At 49.5% G+C, this 18954-nt stretch overlaps 1 protein-coding gene across 1 annotated transcript in view; it reads right to left on the minus strand.

The window, feature by feature from the left end:
* MICAL3 (microtubule associated monooxygenase, calponin and LIM domain containing 3) overlaps positions 1 to 18954 on the minus strand; it is a gene marked incomplete at both ends in the record, with an annotated part of 97127 nt that overhangs the window by 75411 nt on the left and 2762 nt on the right. Inside the window, 13 exons of the mRNA XM_079715002.1 lie at positions 1930 to 2103; positions 2547 to 2609; positions 2699 to 2811; positions 4131 to 4327; positions 6309 to 6456; positions 8760 to 8856; positions 9739 to 9865; positions 12469 to 12584; positions 12914 to 13171; positions 15145 to 15245; positions 16205 to 16360; positions 16884 to 16985; positions 17393 to 17509. Coding sequence (XP_079571128.1) covers positions 1930 to 2103; positions 2547 to 2609; positions 2699 to 2811; positions 4131 to 4327; positions 6309 to 6456; positions 8760 to 8856; positions 9739 to 9865; positions 12469 to 12584; positions 12914 to 13171; positions 15145 to 15245; positions 16205 to 16360; positions 16884 to 16985; positions 17393 to 17509 — 1769 coding nt within the window. The remainder of the gene's footprint in view (positions 1 to 1929; positions 2104 to 2546; positions 2610 to 2698; positions 2812 to 4130; positions 4328 to 6308; positions 6457 to 8759; positions 8857 to 9738; positions 9866 to 12468; positions 12585 to 12913; positions 13172 to 15144; positions 15246 to 16204; positions 16361 to 16883; positions 16986 to 17392; positions 17510 to 18954) is intronic.

Raw genomic sequence — 18954 nt, forward strand, 5'->3', positions numbered from 1 at the left:
GAGAAAATGCCCATGATCATCTCTGTCCATGATCTGAAACAAGGAAAAAACCAGTTTGAGACTGTTTCTTGGATAACATTTTCCTGTTTAACACGAGAAGACCACTGCCCGAGCCCCAAGCTCTAGAAACTCGGGATTGTCCTCCAGGGGTCACGCAGATGCATTTCAGCCAAAGGTCAACTTGGGACAAAGGTTATAACACCAAAACCCCAAAGGCTAAGTACCTGAACACAGGTACCACATAGCTTCAGCTAGTTTCAACACCAATGTAACAGCCCACTCTTTTCACTGGTTTCCCAAATCCCAAGGAGTTAAACAAGTCATGCAATACTATCAGTACTGTCTGTTAAACCTTCCCCCAGAGTCGCCACTCAAGTGTGCAGAGAGATCCCTACCCCGTGACCTAGGGTTCTACAGTGCAGGCCCCACCCGGCTGGCTCGGAGGAGGAGCAGGTGGGAAGGCCCAGCACCCATTCTGGTCCCTGGGCAGTTCCTTTACCTGTTTCCACTGGGGGGCGGGAGCAGGGCGACCCTGCTCAGGCAGGCAGCAGGACGGCTGGCTGAGCCCACGCTCTTGTGTCGGCTGTGACACACAGGCCAAGTATTGGGTAGGTGACAGGACACGGAGACAAAAAAAAAAAAAAAAAAAAACCCATTAAGGTAGCAGACACAGAAATGGTTCTCACAGAGGATAGACATGCATCTATGAACTGAAGGAGGGTGCACAGAATTCGTTTTAGGAAGTTACACTTACAAAGGGAAACCCTCCCTCCCCAACTCGGGCGAAGCCAAATGCAAAAGAAAAGACAAACAGAAGCTGTAATTCTGATTATCCTTTTCCCAAGCTCAATGCTCTGAGCCTAAACGACTAATTCTGGCTTGGAAAATAAATCTTTCCACTCAAAATGAGTGGGGACACACTTCCTCCAGCCTTGCTGAGGAGGATGGAACCTGGGCTGCTGCAGCCGCCCGGCAGCCTCACACGTTCCCAGTCAAGCCTGCACGTTCTCTGTGGACCTCGGCACGAACGCCTGGAGCGTGAGGATCTAACCAAGCACTAGATGTGGGAAGAAGTTAGTGATGGTGGTCGGCCTGGGCCCTGGTCCACAGGAACAAGGGCTGGCGCACGTGGCGAAGATGAAGAGGCGCTCCCCGCACCAGGAGTTTTAGAAAAAATGTTCATTGTGGATCTCACAATGCCTGTACCTCCTCTTGTGAGAAGCCTTAGTGACTTTTAGACAAGCAAGAGGAGAGACAAGACCTAACAGGCATGGCAGTCCAGCCCTCAGCAGAACTCGGGGAGTGAGGACAGTCCACGGAGAACCTTTACAGCACTCACACTCGTGACCTAGTTCAAGGACAGTCTAGGAAAACCATGTGCAACACACAAGAGCGTCTACCTCTCTGCCCTTCATCAAAGATGAGAAACAACTAAACATCCAGCACCAGAGGAATAGTTAAGAAAAGCATGGAGCACACACTTTGGAAGAGGCTTATAAAGAGTTTGGAACATGGAAATACGCCTAAAGTTATGTGAAGAAAGCAGAACAGGAAAGCGTACATTAAGAATGACCTCAACCATGAAAATAAGAATGCACTAAAAAAAGACCAGAAAGAAAAATATTAACAGAATTATAGGGGCCTTAATTACACTTTCCAGCATTTTCCTCAATAAGCGGGTACCTCTTATATTACTTACATATGCATGTACGTGAACACACACCTACGTACACAGATCTGGACACCCCGTTCTAAAGATACTTGGGTGGGCCTGGCTGGTGAGGACAGGAACCCTCGTCCCTGCCCCATGCAGACGCCAGTCTCGAGCCCTGAGCCCTCAGGACCGGGAAGTTCCCCGTCTCACTCACTAACCCCCCTTCCTCTGTGGCCAGCCCAGGTCCGGGCAGGCGAGGTGTGAGCCAGGCTTACCTGTCTCCTCACGCCTGTGGACTGCGCAGGTGCGTTCTCCTCAAACTTGGCCAGCAGCTGGGTCGCCATGTACTTCACCTTGTTCTGGTTGCCAAGGGCCACATCCACCCTCCGGTCGCTCAGGGTGCTCACCAGCGTAGGTCTTCCTCCTCTGTAGCCCCGGGGCGCGTCCTCCTGGTGAACAGGGGTATCGAGAGCCAGCCTCGGTTAGAGGAGCCCCTGCCCACACCCCAGGGCCTGGCACAGCAGCTTGTCCCTGCTTTAGGTCGAGCTCAGTGGCTCTCCTCAAGGTTCAAATCTCAAGATGGCCTCGGGCCCAGGGGCAGCATGAAGAGGTACTCGGGCTCTTGCTGGTGTGGTCACATCCCAGGAAAGCTGCTGCCTTCCACCACACATGGGATTCCAAAGAGACAGGAAGGCCCAGAACACGTGTGTGTTCCCTGGATGCTCTCCAAAAAATTAAACAAAGGCAAAAGGCCACAGAAAGCATCTGTGCACAACAATTCTCACAAAGAGTGAACTGAAAAGATCTAGCAATACCGATTTGGGAATTAAGCGTTTCAGCCAAGGAGGACGATTCAGTACAATCATTCTGGCAAATTCCAGATATTTCTCACCTCTTCCGACTGGCTGGTCTTTCTCCTCTTCCCAGCACCGTCCAAGTCCTTTTCCTTTTTGTCCTGCACCAAGAGCAGAGGGAAACCGCATTCCTCTAGTCACTGCACTGTGCCATTAGTTCTGCAGCTGGAGGAAAAACCCTTCCACTTACCTTGGGAGAGCGCTTCCGAGAAATGGTCTGCCCCAGCTTGCTCAGGAAGGAGATGGGGGATTTAGTGCTGGCTACCAGGACGGCCCTCTCCTCAGCATTCAGGTCCAAGGCGTCTGTGGGCAGAAACCAGCAGTGTCCAAGGACGGCCCTGAGGGCGCCTCTTTGCAGGAGGCTCTCGGAACCTCAGGAAGCTCTGAGGGTTCGTACGCTCTGAACCCGGTAGGAACTCCACAGAGAAAATGCACACGGAGCCCTGGACGCTGGGTCTTCTCTTCTCCATCCATACAAACAAAACCAACGCTTGCCCCAATCCACTTCAGTCACAAAAACCTCCACTTTTGCTTTTCAGACGCTGCAATCTGCCTGTGCTTGCTGGTTACAACAGAGTGCCGAAGCCTCACTTCAAGATGAAAAGTTCAGGTCGGGAGAGAAAGGGAGGGGCATCGTGGGGGAGGAGACGGGACTCGGGTCATGGGTTCAGGGTGTGCTTGTTGATGTCAGAGTTGTGCATGTCTGTTGTAAGAACTGCATCTCTAATGAGAGAAAGCCACAGATGTCTACAAGTACATGGGCTAGAAGCACTGGAGAATGGTACCTAAACTCTGTGGGTTCCACTGTTTTATTAGTAACAATAGTAATGTTTAAATAATAATTGAAGCTAATAATACATTGCTAACATTTGTTTAAGTGCTTCCATTCGCCAAACACTCTTCTTAGCGTATTACAATCTAGCCATGTACATATTATCCCACTTTACAGATGGGGAAACTGAGGCACAGGGAAGTTTAGTGACTTTAGGTGGAGGCAATGGGATGTAAACCAGGTCAGGTACCGTGGTCAACACTTGTAAGCATCATGATGCTTACTCAGTCTGTTTTCTGACAGCCTGAGGGCCAAGGGAAGATTTTTGGAAACACTAAAAGGTAGGAGAAGAAAGAGAAGCCAAAGAAACAGTTAACAGAAGGAAGAGAACAAAGCAAGTATAGTCCGGGATCACAGAAGTCAAGAGGAAGAGAGAATTTCAAGAGAAACGACGTCATTCCAAGTGCTGAACAACGCAGAACAGCTGGGTACCTGAGAGGTGAGAGAGGAGGGAAGAATATGCACCTGGTGATTCTTCACGACCACGGACAACAGTTCTGGCCAGGTTGCAAAGTGTCACAGAGATTAGGCAGTGAGGAAGTCCAGGCCACAGCAAAAGCACCTTTTCAAAAAGTCTGATTCTGAGAGAAAGGGAACGAGGGTGGTGGAGTCAAGGACAAGGTTCTAGACGGGAATGCTCACGGCCTCCGCAACTGCAGGTTTGCTGAGCAAGACCTGGGTCAGAACGAGGGGCTGACAACAGTGCAGAGAAGCGGGTCTGCTGGAAGAAGGGGCACGGGGGAAGGAGAGGCAGGGGAACCACACGGCAGCACCCCTGGGGGGCCCTTACCTCGGGAGGGGAGCGAGTCCCTGAACATCTCGTAGAACTGGGTCAGGTACATCACCATGGACAGCTTGTCCGGCTCCCCCACCGAGGCCATCTCTCTGCCCGTCATGATGGGAGAGATGCCCAGCTCCTTCTCAGCAATATCAAAGGCCAGCTGGTTATTCTTCTCCACATTTTGCTCATCCAAAGAATCAAAATCTCTGAGAAACAGGACGAGGAAAACATGTCAAGATGGGCTGCTTGTCCCCAGACCAGAAAACACGGTATCACAGAGTCACCACTATTTCTTGGTCTTTCAGCTAAAATCCAGGGTGCAGGCCTCACTGAAATCGGAGAGCAAACCTGTCTCTCTCACTTCTGTCTCCCTCCTTTTACTAATGAAATGCAAATCATCCTCAGAGAGAAGACAGGATTAACAATCTACCCATAAGAGAAAAGAGGGGAAAAGTTGGAAAACATAACATTTTATCAATAACGTAAAGTTCTTGCTAAAATGTAAGCTCCAGAAAAGGAATTGTTTTTGATAAGTTTCTCCTGTGCCCCGTGTGTGGTCTGCATGTATTAAACGCATGCTCAATAACAATAAAGGTCCTATTTGGATCAGGCTGTGTCTAAAGGCCTGGAACCATCACCCCCTGTGTCCTCTGGAGCTGACAAGCTGTTGATGTACTACATCAGCTCTGGTGAATCTTACTCAGCCTTCCCCTCTAATTAAAAGGGAAATTCCAAAACTTTCCTCCAAAGATTTCTCCACTGCTAAATTTCCTGAGTTTTCCTAAGTATTTAGATTAACAAACATTTCCCACTGGGTTTCAGGCTTCTTGCTATTCAATCAAGTAAAGACTGACAGCATCCTTCTTTAGGTGATTTCAGATTAACTGGGCAGGCCTTACTTTGTGTTAACCTGCTGACTCCGCAACCGTTTTTCATTTTTTAAACTCCTTTACTCTGTATGTTAAGCCTACTAAACAGTGGGTGTGGGGGGGCTCTTCCTGAGTGACATCACGGCAGCTTAAACGGTGCCAAATTAGCTACTCACGGCTCTGTGCACCGTCAGGAGGAAACGCCCGGGCCCCCCGCAGCCTTCGGTCCATTCCACAGGAGCGTGTCCCCTCCGCGCCAGGCTCCCTTCAGGGACTCCTGCCCTCCCCCTTCTGTCCTGCCCTCCCTCTGGACTAGGACTGACTTGCCTGGCCCTTCTCCTGAGCACTTCTGTGTCACCCACCGCAGTCGTTCTCAGGCTGCCCCCTGCCCCCCGGAGGGGTCAATAAGCCCTACTTCAACTCAGTTTTCACCAGTCTCGCCGTGAGCTAAGGGACAGGGGCACAGAGGCCACTTCCGCTTATCAAGCACGTCAGCACCCCCACTCCTAAGCACTAGGTGAGGCCCCTTTCTTTTATTAACATAAAAGAGAGCCAGATCTTTCAGGATTCCTTAAGTAATCATTAGAACAAAACAAATAAACAAAAACGGGCCCCTAAGTGGACCTGATGATGAAAGGACAGCTAGCCAAAATAACGCCACATGCTCTGCTTGTTTCTGAATCTTCTTGTTTGGCTTCCATGGTAACAAATGCCTACGGGGAAATCTGGGTGCACCGGTCACCACAGCTGACCTGGGTCATCCTGTCATACTAGTCTGCATTTAGGTGAGTAGAGAATGACCAAAAGAGGAAATGTCACCGCAAAGGTGTGTACGGCCACCTGAGTGTCAGGGGCGTAACAGAGCATGCTTGCAAAAAGTGCAAGAGACAAGAGACAATGCTGACAAGCCCCGGTGAATGGAGGAAGTGCTTTGCTGGTAGTGACACGCGTGCCTTCAGCCCACACTCCGGCCAGGCTTTCCTCGTGACCAGCAGAGCTGGCTGAACACAGAGCTCAGCCTGGGGCCAAGAAACAGAGTTTTCCTTCATGTGATGTTAACAGGCCTGGGGGTGTTATAACCAGTTTTCCACGTTTTGAGTGCTGAGACTTTACAAACAGCTAATAATTCCTGGGTTGAGCTACATAATGCCTAACAGACACAGTTTTAAATATAACTATAAATCAAAATTAGTGACTGACTTCCAGAAGTATCTTATATATATCTCGTTCTAGGAAAAGGTACAGAGTTTGGCCCCTTGGAAGCAGGGCACACTCGCAAGTCCTGTGGGAATACAGATGAAGCAGAGTGTGGACTCACATCAGATCAGGGCGGTATCTGTGGATGATGGCACACAGGGCCAGGCCGCTCTTCCACGACATGGTGAGGTCCGTCACGTTCACCCCAGCGTAGCCATCTGTCTGCCGCTGGCACCAACCCAGCAGTTTGCTGGAACGAGCCACAGACTCTAAAACAACAACAATGTTTTTATTGGAAGTGTGGTCACCTGGTAGCTTTGATAGAGAATCCACATAACCAGGTTGAAAAAATACTGAAGGCAAGGACAAAATAGTCGTCACTGGTTTTCAAAAGTAAGAAGTTATTTAACTGGTATCATAAGAGTGGAGTTTAATTTAATTTTTTTTTTTTTGGCTGTGCGGCGCGGCTTGTGGGATCTTAGTTCCCCAACCAGGGATCAAACCCGGGCCCAAAGCAATGAAGTTGCAGAGTCCTAACCACTGGACTGCCAGGGAATTCCCATGGAATTTATGGTACACAAGAAACTACCAATTTATCCAGACTCTGAGGTCAACGTCCATGCCCCAAGAGAATGACAGATCACAAGTGGATGCTATGGATCCTCTCACGCTGAAGCCCAGGGTGCTAGCCGCTCTCCAGGACAGGGATGTACAGGGAAGGGTGCCACCTGCTGAGCTGTCACCCTCACACGTGATGGCTCTAAGATTTCCCTGGAGAGCTGTCTGGCAGGTGGCGGAGGAAACGCCTTCTCTTCAAAGTAACATTGGGAGCACCCGAGAAGAAACGTTCCATTCCACCTAGCAGCACGTTAAACACTTGCTCTCACACTTTCCAAGGTACCGAGCAATCTGCCAAGTGAAGAAACTTTGCAGGACCGCACACGCAAGGCCAAGGACGCCAGGCCAGGCTTGGCACTCAGTATGATAAGTGGTCACATCTTGAAAAACTCAACACATAGACACACATACTGGGACGTTTTCCAGTCACTGATGTGTCTTCTAAAACACGAACAGTCTTTATAAAAAACCGTTTTTCATGATCACATCAGAAGAGCTCTGATATAGAACATTTAGAAGAAATCTGTGAACTCCTATTTGTGTCCAAGAAAGTCTGTTCCTTACCTTAAGCAGCTGAAAACACTTAACCTTATACTAAGCCATTTGTACGTAACAAATTTGTGAACATAACAAAATAAAAACTGCGTATCTAAAAGTCCCGTTTCACTTCAGTTTTTCAGGGAAAATGTATCCTGAAATGACACAGAGAACTACTGATGGTGTCATCCTGGCTTCAGAAATTCACTTCATTCAGATGTCTCCCAAGTCTGTGTATCCACTGATCCAATATGTACTGGACGACTTCAACATTCCAGGTTCTAGAATAACAGTGAACAAAGACACATTCTCTGGGCACTTCCCTGGTGGTCCAGTGGTTAGGACTCCACGCTCTCACTGCCTAGGGCCCAGGTTCAATCCCTGGTCGGGGAACTAAGATCCCGCGAGCTGTGCGGCGCGGCCAAAAATAAATAAATAAAAGACACACTCTCTGCTTTCAAGGAGATGACACCCCAGTGGAGGGAGATGAAAATGTTTCCAGCTGCCTGTTGGTGGTCACATCTGCCTTGATATCCCAACAGCACGTCAAATTCAAGATGCCCATGACAGAGCTCAAATCTTCTCAGCCCCGAGTCCTTGTTCAGACTCTGCCAGTGCTTCTGGCTCCTTATGCTCTCGGCAGCCACTTCTAATGCCCCGCTGCACGCCAGGTGCTGCAGCGAACACCGCGACACGCCCCCGAGTCCTCGCAGCCAGCGTGAGGTGGGCATGGTTACCCCCACTTTGCACACACGGAAACCCAAGTTCAGAGACGCTACGTATGCTGTCAAGCCACACGCTTCACGGACGGGCACAGCTGGACTGGACGCGGTCTCCCTCATCCGCGGCATCAACACCGGACGGGCCAGCCTGACCACTGGAGCACTTCTAAACTACCTTCTCTGTCCCAGCTCACCTGCAGCTGGCTGGTCCCTCTCTTTTTAAAGAACTCTTCAGGGGCCTACACCGCACAGGCTCCGCCTCCATCACTGTGTCCTGCAGCCGTCGTGGTCCTCAGCTAAGAGGCCACTGCTTCTTCTGTAAAGCCTTCCCTCAAAACCTTGGTTTGCGTGTGTGCTCCCAAGTCCGCACCCCCGCCCTCTCAACAGCGCCGTATCCGATTTCTCTTTACACCCTCACGACACCTTAGACCAGGTTTCCCAGCCTTGACAGCAGTGCTGCTTTAGGCAGTTGATCCTTCACTGTAGGGCTGACTTATGTACCACAAGGCGCAGAGCAGTTGTAACCCTCCCAGTCCTGACACCCAAAAACGTCTCCAGACACGACCCAACGTCCCCTGGGGGCAAACCCCCTCCGGTGAGAACCATGTACATGAGAGCCAGTACTGTGCGCACCAACAGCTCAGCCAATTACACAGAACGTTCTCGACGGCGGAAAGGCCAGTACCAGGACTCACCATTGCGGGCCAATTTTGGGGTAGTTCGGGAATTCACGAGGTTCTCCATCTCTAGATGAATATCTTTTGTTTCTCCAGTATCATACAGATGGCGCACCTGGCAGGAAGTTTACAAGTTGTAAAGAAGGAAAATCACATACCAAGTAATGAATTCCCAACTGAGAGCACACTGACTGAAGTGGAAGGCTGGGGAAAGTGTAGTCAGAAGGTGTAACGCCAACCTTAATCCTTTCTGGGATACGGTGGGTCACGTACACACAAATGCATGGGAACTGTAAGAACCTGTGCTCAGAGACAGCCACGGAGGGCCCTCGCACAGTCTCTGCTGGGCCATTACTACTGCCCAGTGACAGCGGGTTTCCCCCACAAACACAGAGGCCTAGATGTCAAGTGAATAAAAAATTACTCTAGAACACAGGCAAATACTTTGAATGGGCTGCTTTCTCAGCATTGTTGGGCTCCCTGGGATTATTATGCTTTGTAAAATGTTATCTCAGTGCAGTAACAAGGCTTTAGACATTCTGAGTTGGCCGGCAGTATCTTTTACTTGCGGAGGGTCTTATCTTTCCACGTTCTCCCAAGTGACCAGTGCTGTCTGCCTGCACAACGATCCTGGGAGCAGCAGGGATGGTGGCCTCCATGGTACAGATGGGGAAACAAGTTCAGGGAAGGTGAGCGGCGGCCCCTGGGTCACGGTGACTGGTGGCAGTGACGCAGGCGCTTGCTGCACGTCCTGACTAGAGAACGAGGGCTGAGCTCCTGCACTGTCCACGGGAACCAGGAGACGGGACAGAGCCCTCCGGTCACCAGACAACCCACTGCCCTAGCTGATCAGTCTGCTGATGGAAGAGGCCTCCCTCAGCCAACTCAGGAAGACGGCTGCTTGGATTGTGAAGGAATGCTGTGTGCGCCTGTATTCACAGAGTCTGACTGGTCCTGACCATGGCCGGGACACGGATGACGGGCCAGGGGCGCTTACCTGGCTTGGCCGGAGGAAGTTGACGTTCATGTTGGGGTATCTGGTGACGGGGTCTATGCTGTACTGGCTGAAGTTCTTGCTCACATTCTCGGGGGTGGTCTGAGGCAGCAACCTATAAATGCTTTCCCTGCAACAATGAACAACAGTGCGCTCAGAGCAGTGACAGCACCAGAAGCTCCTCCCTCTCCTTTGATAATATTTCTATTTTCTGACAGTCCAGGGTGGGACAAATCCTCCTTGACGGGTTGCCTCCAACCCCACATCAGCCCTGGCTTCCCATCCCCACCATCTCAACGATCCCACAGGCACCGGACTGTTAGGGGCCAAGGAGAAGGGCAAGTCCACTGCTGTGGGCAGGGAGCCAAGCCTCACTCTACTTTACTGCTGTGCTGTTTTAGCAAGTAGGCCAATGTTTAATTTTTAAGAAAATCACTGATGAAAAAAACTTGCCACCAAATTTACCCAGAGTACCTTAGGTAACAGACTTAAAAAATGGTATCGACCACTAATTTCATCCAGCAAGTCCTCTTTCTCTAGTTCTGGTCAAGGCACTTGTTCTTTATTAGCAAGCGAATCTGAGACCTTACCGCATCTGCAATTATCTGCTTCACAATGTCTGACAGTTGAGAGTCAATGTTCATAAGCACTTTGTTGTTTTCCTTTGGATTCGAAGTCACTTTTAATTTCTTCTCCTATGTTAGTACATCCCCTGCTACCACACTGATTTCATTAGTACAAGTCTCTCTAGTTTAAGGACAGGAAGATTAAATGCACTATTTTCATGTATTGGGTTGGCCAAAAAGTGCCTTTGGTTTTTAAGTAAAAACTAAAGACACATTTTTCATTTTCACCAAGAAATTTATTGAACAATGTATTTACCCTTTGTTCCACTACCTTCTGCCATTTTTCAGATAACTTCATAATTCCACCTTCCCAAAACTTTTTATCTTTTTGAGCAAACAACTGTTCCAGGTGCCTTTTACAGTCTTCCAGGGAACTGAAATTTTTTCCATTAAGAGAATTTTGTAAAGACCGAAATAAATGGAAATCCAAAGGTGCAATGTCTAGTGAATATAGCAGATGAATCAGAACTTCTCAGCTAAGCTGTAACACTTTTCGCCTGGTCATCAAAGAAACATGTGGTCTTGCGTTATCCTGATGGAAGATTATGCGTTTTCTGTTGACTAATTCCAGACGCTTTTCGTCGAGTGCCACTTTCAGTTGGTCTAATTGGGAGCAGTACTTGTTGGAATTAATCGTTTGGTTTTCCAGAAGGAGCTCATGGTAGAGGACTCCCTTCCAATCCCACCATATACACAACATCAACTTCTTTGGATGAAGACCAGCCTTTGATGTGGTTGGTGGTGGTTCTTTTCGCTTGCCCCACAATCTCTTCTGCTCCACATTATTGGACAGTAAACCACTTCTCATCGCCCGTCACAATTTGTTTTAAAAACGGAATTTTTTGCTACGTTTAAGTAGAGAAACACATGAGGAAATATGGTCAAGAAGGTTTTTTTCGCTTAACTTATGTGGAAACCAAACATCAAAGCGATTAACATAACCAAGCTGGAGCAAATGATTTTCAGTGCTTGATTTGGATATTTTGAGTATGTTGGCTATCTCCCTCGTGGTGTAACATTGTTATCAATTAATGTCTCGATTTGATCACTATCAACTTCAACTGGTCTACCCAATTGTGGAGCATCGTCCAGCGAGAAATCTCCAGCACAAAACTTTGCAAACCACCTCTGACATGTTCAATCAGTCACAGCACCTTCTCCATACACTGCACAAATCTTTTTTTGTGCTTCAGTTGTGTTTTTACCTTTCTAGAAATGATAAAGCATAATATGCTGAAAATGTTACTTTTTTCTTCCATCTTCAATATTAAAAGGGCTACACAAAAATTCACCAATTTTGATGTCTTTTTTTTTTAATTTTAAAATTTTATTTTATTTACTTATTTATTTTTGGCTGCGCTGGGTCTTCGTTGCTGCGCGCAGGCTTTCTCTAGTTCTGGCGAGCGGGGGCTACTCTTTGTTGCAGTGCGTGGGCTTTTCATTGTGGTGGCTTCTCTTGTGGTGGAGCACGGGCTCTAGGTGCACAGGCTTCAGTAGTTGTGGCACGCGGGCTCAGTAGTTGTGGCTCGAGGGCTCTGGAGCACAGGCTCAGTAGTTGTGGCACGCAGGCTTAGTTGCTCTGTGGCGTTTGGGATCTTCCCGGACCAGGGCTAGAACCCTTGTCCCCTGCATTGGCAGGCGGATTCTTAACCACTGCGCCACCAGGGAAGTCCCAATAAGTCTTTTTTTAAATGCAGGCTGATATGACAGCTGTCACATACAATCTAACAAAATGGTTTCGAATGAAGTTAAAGACAACTAAGTGCTACTAGAGCCATCTTAGGGAAAAAAACGAATGAAGCTTTGGGCCAATCGAGTATTTGTTCATGTAGCTGTCACAAAGGAATCAGAGAGCATCCTTCAATGTTACACAAGGATTCAGATACCATTCATCAGTAACAAATTTGATTTGAAAGGCATAAGAGAACATCACTTAGATTAGATAATCTTTAGGTTTCTATGATTTTATGAATACCTATCTTGCTTTCCCTCTCCTAAATATAAAAACATCATTAATGAAGAAGGAAAGAGAAACCTTCTGAACTCTGCCTGAGGAGCAAACCACTGACCCTCCTGTGTCACCGCGGAAGGACGCCCCTCCGCTTACCTCTCTGCCAGGACTTCCAAGGGGCTCCTTCCCAGAGACCAACTGCGCACCATCCAGGCCGAGTCCATAGCAGCTAGAAAGCCCCGGGCTATTCCTGTTCCCATTGGCCAAAAAGGCTACAGAAACAGAAAACAAAGAATTAACCTGAATTACCTTTTAAAAGAGGGAAACTAAACTAAGGAGGAGAGAAAGAGTTTGCTGTTGACCCTGCCCTTCCCTTCCCTACTTCACAGCCTGCAGACGGGCAAGTCACAAAGCCTTCGGAACTGCCACCCACAGCGGCAAGCCTGGGCTCCCCGTGGCCTGGGGCCCTCCCCTGTACACTAGACCGCATGGCAGCGCAGACACTCGCTCCCCAGCTGGGACCCCAGAGCTGCCCCTCAGTGCGATGCCCCCTCGCCAGGCCTCCAACCTGAACTGCCACCTCCCGCTGCTCAGCACTCACCTCCAGAAGGCTGTCCCCCACCAGGGCCACCAGCAGCTGGTGGCCACTGTGCTCCCGCACCAGGGCCGCATTCTCGGAGGCGTACATGCACGTGAAGTCGAACATGGCCACGTCGGGCTGCCCGTAGTGGTTGATGGCGAAGTCCAGGGAGGGCAGCTGCTGCTGGGTGGAGAAGTCGGCCGCCTCCCGGGCATAGCTCAGCAGGGCCTCCTGGTCCACATTCTCCCGGGACAGCAGGAGCTCCGTGTCGGCGTAGTCCTATCTCCAGAGGGAGAAGAGGCTCGATGGAAATGCCCAGGCAGGGGCGCAAGAGCCCGCCGGCCACAGCCATGCTGCGCGTGCCAGACGGAACCTAGCTCCGCAGCCTTCCCCTCCCTGTTCCAAAAGCAGTCTTCTATGCGCATTCAAAAGGAAAGGGGGGAGGCTGTTTCTAAAGGAACACAGGTTTTGCCGCCTAGAAGCAGAGCCCCCGCTCTTCATTTACTTGGGACACGTCCCTGCTTCTTCAGTCTAGTCCACTCCACCTCACGGGGTTGCTCTGGACACCAAATCCATGATTTAACGTGACGGTGCTCTGTAAGCTGAACAGCATGCACAGTTCACGCTGCTATCAGCAATCACCGTCTTCTGGGCAGCAGCTGGACCTACACGGGACACTCAACCTTGCATAGCTCCTCGAACCCAAAGGAAGAACCTAAAAGCTTCAGGGCCAGAGGGATGAGGAGGTGGGGGCAATAGGAGTCCTGGGGGCCGGGAAGAAATACACTGAAAATGGAACAGAAGTCTTCAAAACAATACACAAGATTCTGAAAGGCCCTATAGTAATCCACCAACAAAGAAAAACAATGATGAGAGGAAAAGGGCTCTCCACAGAAAGAATGGAGAAACTCCTTTTCTGTTTTGGAGGCTTCTGGCACAAGGAGCCAAGCCTTTCTTCTCAAGCAGGACCTAAGCTTTCCAAGTGCCCCTGATGGTACTTTCCGCTGGCGTTACAAGATGTAAAAGCCAAACACAAATACTCAGGTTGGTCCCGGAAACTGTTTGTTCAACACTTAGTAAGTGGCCACCACGGGCTCTAAGTCTTAGCTTAGCCCCAAGGCGTACCAATGGGTTCACCGGCTACTTCTCACTGATAGAGCATCCAACTAAATATATCTTGCTCATGCTTTTGGCAGAATGGGCTGTGCCCACTGCTCTGTCCTGTTCTCCTCACACGCATAAAGGGCCACGGGGCTGAGACACAGACACGAGGCCCACGAGCTCCCAGCTCCCAGCTCCCCAGCACCGCCTGCAGACAAGGCAGCACCATAACTCAGAGTGAAGTCACCCGACTCATCATCATCCTGCAAAGACAAAGGATATCCTGAAATTCAGCCGCCAGTCTGCGCTGGGAACCGCACAGGCCTGGATCACCGCATCTGGTGCCTCTTCTCTCCACTCATCACACAGGGACAGTTAATTCTCAAATCCAGACCAACAAGAGCAAGTAAGATTTAAGAAACTCTCCTTAAGGAACCATCCACCTGTGGTTCTCTGAGACCATCATCTCAGGGAATGTCATACAATTAGTCATCTGGAAAAAAGGCTTAGCTGGCCCTGGCTCTGGGTGAACAAGAGCCCTCCCTGTCAGGCCATAAAGAGGTCCAAATATAGCCTGATCCAGGCACTGTAACCGTACCTACATTAAAACCAGAACCGTTCTCAGGCTCCCATAAACACCAATTTTTGCTTCTTGGTCTAACTCCCTTCCCTCTATAACCCCCTCCCAAAAGATGACCTATTAACCAACCAATAATCGGTCATATATGGAACTCATCATAACCACAAACAGAATCACCTGAAATTAAAATGAGTATTTATGCATGAAATGCTATCTGAGATTTGCTTTGCACAGCCCAAACTGGGAGTGGTGAGTGGGCTGAGGTACTCCTGGGACAGTGCTGGCCACGTGCTGACAACTGCTAATGCTGGATGATAGGCACATCGGGGTTCATTACACAAGTCCCTCCACTTTTGTTCGCGCTTGAAATTTTCCATAATAAAAGATTTTTTTTTAAGTTAAACTAAAATACATCAGAGGAGTACAAAGTACATGGTCCCAGGAGATGAGTGAGGCACTCATTTTCATCCCCTTGCAGGAAAAAACTCATCAGACAATAAAATTCTTTCTCTTGGTAATCACATGACCCAGTACAACATAAAAAGAGGTTTAAAAGAAATCCGTGACTCACGTGCAGTATCACCCCTTTGTCCAGTAAACTCTGCTTTTTGGCTGTCATAACAAAATAGTGTGTGTCATCTTTGTAGTAGACGATGTTCTCCAAATCGATCCCTGCAACAGAGAACAAACGTGCACATAGGGCTCTGCTGAGATGAAGGTGGGTTAGGGCAGCCAGAGAGACTGTCCTGGCCCCCAGAGGCCAGGGTCGTGGAACTCCAGACGGGGGAAGAGAAAGTAAGAAAAGGCACCTGAGCCTGAGCCTCACTTCCTGCACATTTGTTCACGAAAAGCGGGGGAGCTCTGGTTATCCTCACACTGCTCTGCATTCACCTGACACCCTGTTATCCGAGCAACAGCGATCAATCAGAAGCAGAAACACAAGGATGGGAAGAAAGGAGAGGTTAACCTCTAGTAAGAGGGTTTGAGTCAGTTCTCAGGTTAAACCTCTTCGATGCTCGTCAAGGCAGCGGGGGAATCTCCTAGACTCTCACGGGCAGGACAGACAACTGGATGCCTGGAAGTACAGAGGGCACTACTGGCTCTTTAATTCGATTAACCTGAAAAACAGATGCAGTGGGAAGAAACCATGTTCTTCCAGAAAATAGGTAAGTGGAATTTGCCACACATTTCTGTTGCAGCAAAATGTCTAAGTGAATCCATCTATTCACAAGCTATCATACAACAACCTCATTTCTATCTAGCACGTGGTTTACTTCAAAGCCAAACAAACTCAGGAAAAAGAAGACACACTCAACACCTACAGTCAGGTTCTCAACAAACCAGAGCTCCCCTCCAACAGCCGACGGCGTCAGGCACCACCATGCAGAGCCAGGCAGGGGGAAGGGCGGGAGGAGCAGCCCATCCCTGCCATGAGGACACAGGACACCAGAGTGGGAGGCAGAGACACAGACAGCACGACGCTCAGAACGGAGCGCGGGAGTGAGGCAGGAGCAGAGGGGCAAACAACACAGCAGTAACAGTGACGACCCCCCGGCCAAACCCTCTAAGAGAAAGATCACAGGTGGAAGTTCAATTTCTATCCTTTCTGCTGTGGAGGCACTGACACCAACCTGTGGCTTCCCTCAGTTCCTGGAAAAATTTTTGGTTGAATATAAAAGCCACACCACTGATCTCTTCCACTTTGGCTTCTGCTGTTGTGTTTCGGTTAATAAAATTTGCTGTAATGGCAATGGCCAGTTTTCCACGGAATTCTTTCCGACGAAATCCTGGAAGGAAAGAAATTTTCAGAGGTGGCCAAAGCTGGCTAAAGAAGGAAGATCATGTCACACAGGAGGGGTGCTGAGGAAGACATTAGGGAATATGGGGGATGGGTATCAATGGGAAGATTTCAGGGCAGCTCTCCTCTATCTGGAAATAAGGTGTTTACCTCCCAAAGACTGTAACAATCCAGGAAAGACGTCAGTCACCCACAACTAACACACCGCTGGAAATCTGATGGACCAGAACAGTACTCAGTACGAGGGGTTCCATTTCATAAAAAGGGACGCCGTCTGCTTTAGTAACTTAGGTTTAATCCTGCAATGTTCCCTGCTCACGGGTGGCTTGTCTCCCTGTGCCCTGGAGAAGTGGCCCAGTACCAGCCGGCGGGGCGAAGGTGGGGCCTGCCGTTCACCCAGCCTAGGCAGCGCACGCGTGAGGGTTCTCAGGAGTGGGGCCTCTGAAGACACAAGCTCTTGGCAGGGCTCCTCCACATGAAGCAGGTGAAGGAGAGAGGAGCGCTACCCGTACCTTCCAAGGTGTTCCTGCGGCCATCCCCTCCAATGATCACTTCAAACTCATATTCTGATACAGGATGGGTTTTAGGGTGCACCAGGGCCCGCCAACCTATCCCTGTGGACGAAAGTCAAAATAAAGGTTATCACCCAGACCCATTCATACATCTAAGACATCTCTAGGTACCCAGGTGTGCAGACTGTACAAAACCCCACGCCAAAAACACACCAGGCATAAAAGCATGGGGTACAAACCAAAGAGAGAAAGAAGCCTCAAGGAAGGCTCACAAAGGAACGCCCCCACCACACGACTTCCTATAACGAATCCAAGCCCCCGTAATGTCTAATACTACGTCAGAGGCCTCCTCCTAAGTCAAAAGTTCCTCCAAAGACACAGGCCGTGCAAATGGAGACACCTCTTTAACTAGCTCTGAAAACAACCCTCAGATTCCTCTCTTCTCCCTGGATCTCATCTTTCCTCACCTCTTCAAGGCCCTTTTATCCCTCCTTCATTTGTTCACTCACGTTCATTTTCTTGGTCCTCAGGAGGCTCCACGAGTCCTTGGAATTCCACATTGACATGGATTTCAATGCCTAGGATCAATGCTACTTTCAAAAGTATTAGTTGAAGCTGACGGATACCTGGGTGAACAGGAAGATTACAGGAGTGAGGGCCCACCGGGGAGAGAGGACCAGTCAGCATCACTGCTCCGGTCCCCCCGTCCACCAATGCAGAGTTTATCCAGATGCTGAAGGCCACCTACAGCAGGCGGCTTTTCCGAGCCATGCTCCATAGCGTCTTCCTTTCTTTCTCAAGGGCAAATACAATTCAGTGCAAGAGGTGTTCTAGAGAGACACGCAAACGTACCTCTCGAAAGCTCTGAGACAGAAGGAGACTCTCCCTTCCATCCTCCATGACACAGAGCCACAGTGATCGAGCAGCACCTACGATCCTGACAGGACTCACCACAGGAGGCAGAAGATAGGCACCCCCAGGGGTGCTTCCAATTGGATACAAAGGGCTTCCCTGCTGCCTGAATTGCCCACGGCATCTCTCTCTCTCAGCCTGTTCCCTCATTGATCTTCACACACTCTGACACGCTGAGAGGGGATCCCTCAAACCAACCTTAGTCTCTTACCATTCCCCTCCCACCACTGGTCTACAGCTGCAGAAACTAAGGCTCAAAATAATGGAAAATCTTGCTCATTATCATAGTGAGACTTATTTATTTGTTCAGTGTCCAATGGCTAGTTCCCAGGTGTCAGACACGGATGGGCCCAGGTACACTGAGAGAAAGTCTGGGCCCTGATGTGGGACCCTCTCAGCTCCAAGACAAATCCTGCCACACACAAGGCAGACAAGTCCGCTGATATACTGACCTCGGTCCACTGTTAACACTGACTGCCTACAGGCTGCGACCAATGTGCTAGGAATACGTGCTAGTCCTCCACGCAGCCGTCTCGGCTATCTCCCCCACTTTCCACCATTCCACGTCACACCCCCAAAGACTTGTTAAATCCCCTGCCAGCACACATTTCATTCCTGCAGATGGCTGTTACCCATTACAGCCCGACAGATGCACAGAGTGCTTCTGCTGCCGGGGGAATGTGGCATCTGCTGGCCAGTGTCTGATAAACTGGCACAACTGCTTCAAATAGCAAAGGGTTGAGTAGCTGAATGTTTACAGGACACATCTGAGGAGCTCAGAACAACAGTTCCTTGATAAGGCTGTCCTGCAATCATTAATGATGATCAACAGACAAGACTTCAACTTCATAATGTAGACAACAGTCTGTTCTGAACCGCCTTTCAGAGCGACATGCAAACAAAAGCACCGTCTGCATTAACTTCTACTGCCTCGAGCACAGGCCCAGGCTGAGCTTGGAGGGGACAGGAGGAGAGCAGGAGCCCTCCACGCTGCAGACCTCACAAGAACCACTCGGCCAAAGGGATCCCACTATCTACTTGCCATTCACAGCCAGACTAGGAGTCTGCTTCTTCCATCACTGTGGCTCCCCAGGACCATCCCCAGAGTGTTTGTTCTCACATTAGGAGAATACCCACCTAGCACATCACAGCAAGCTGC

The sequence above is a fragment of the Hyperoodon ampullatus genome (assembly GCF_949752795.1).
Source record: "Hyperoodon ampullatus genome assembly, chromosome: 11".
NCBI lineage: Eukaryota > Metazoa > Chordata > Mammalia > Artiodactyla > Ziphiidae > Hyperoodon > Hyperoodon ampullatus.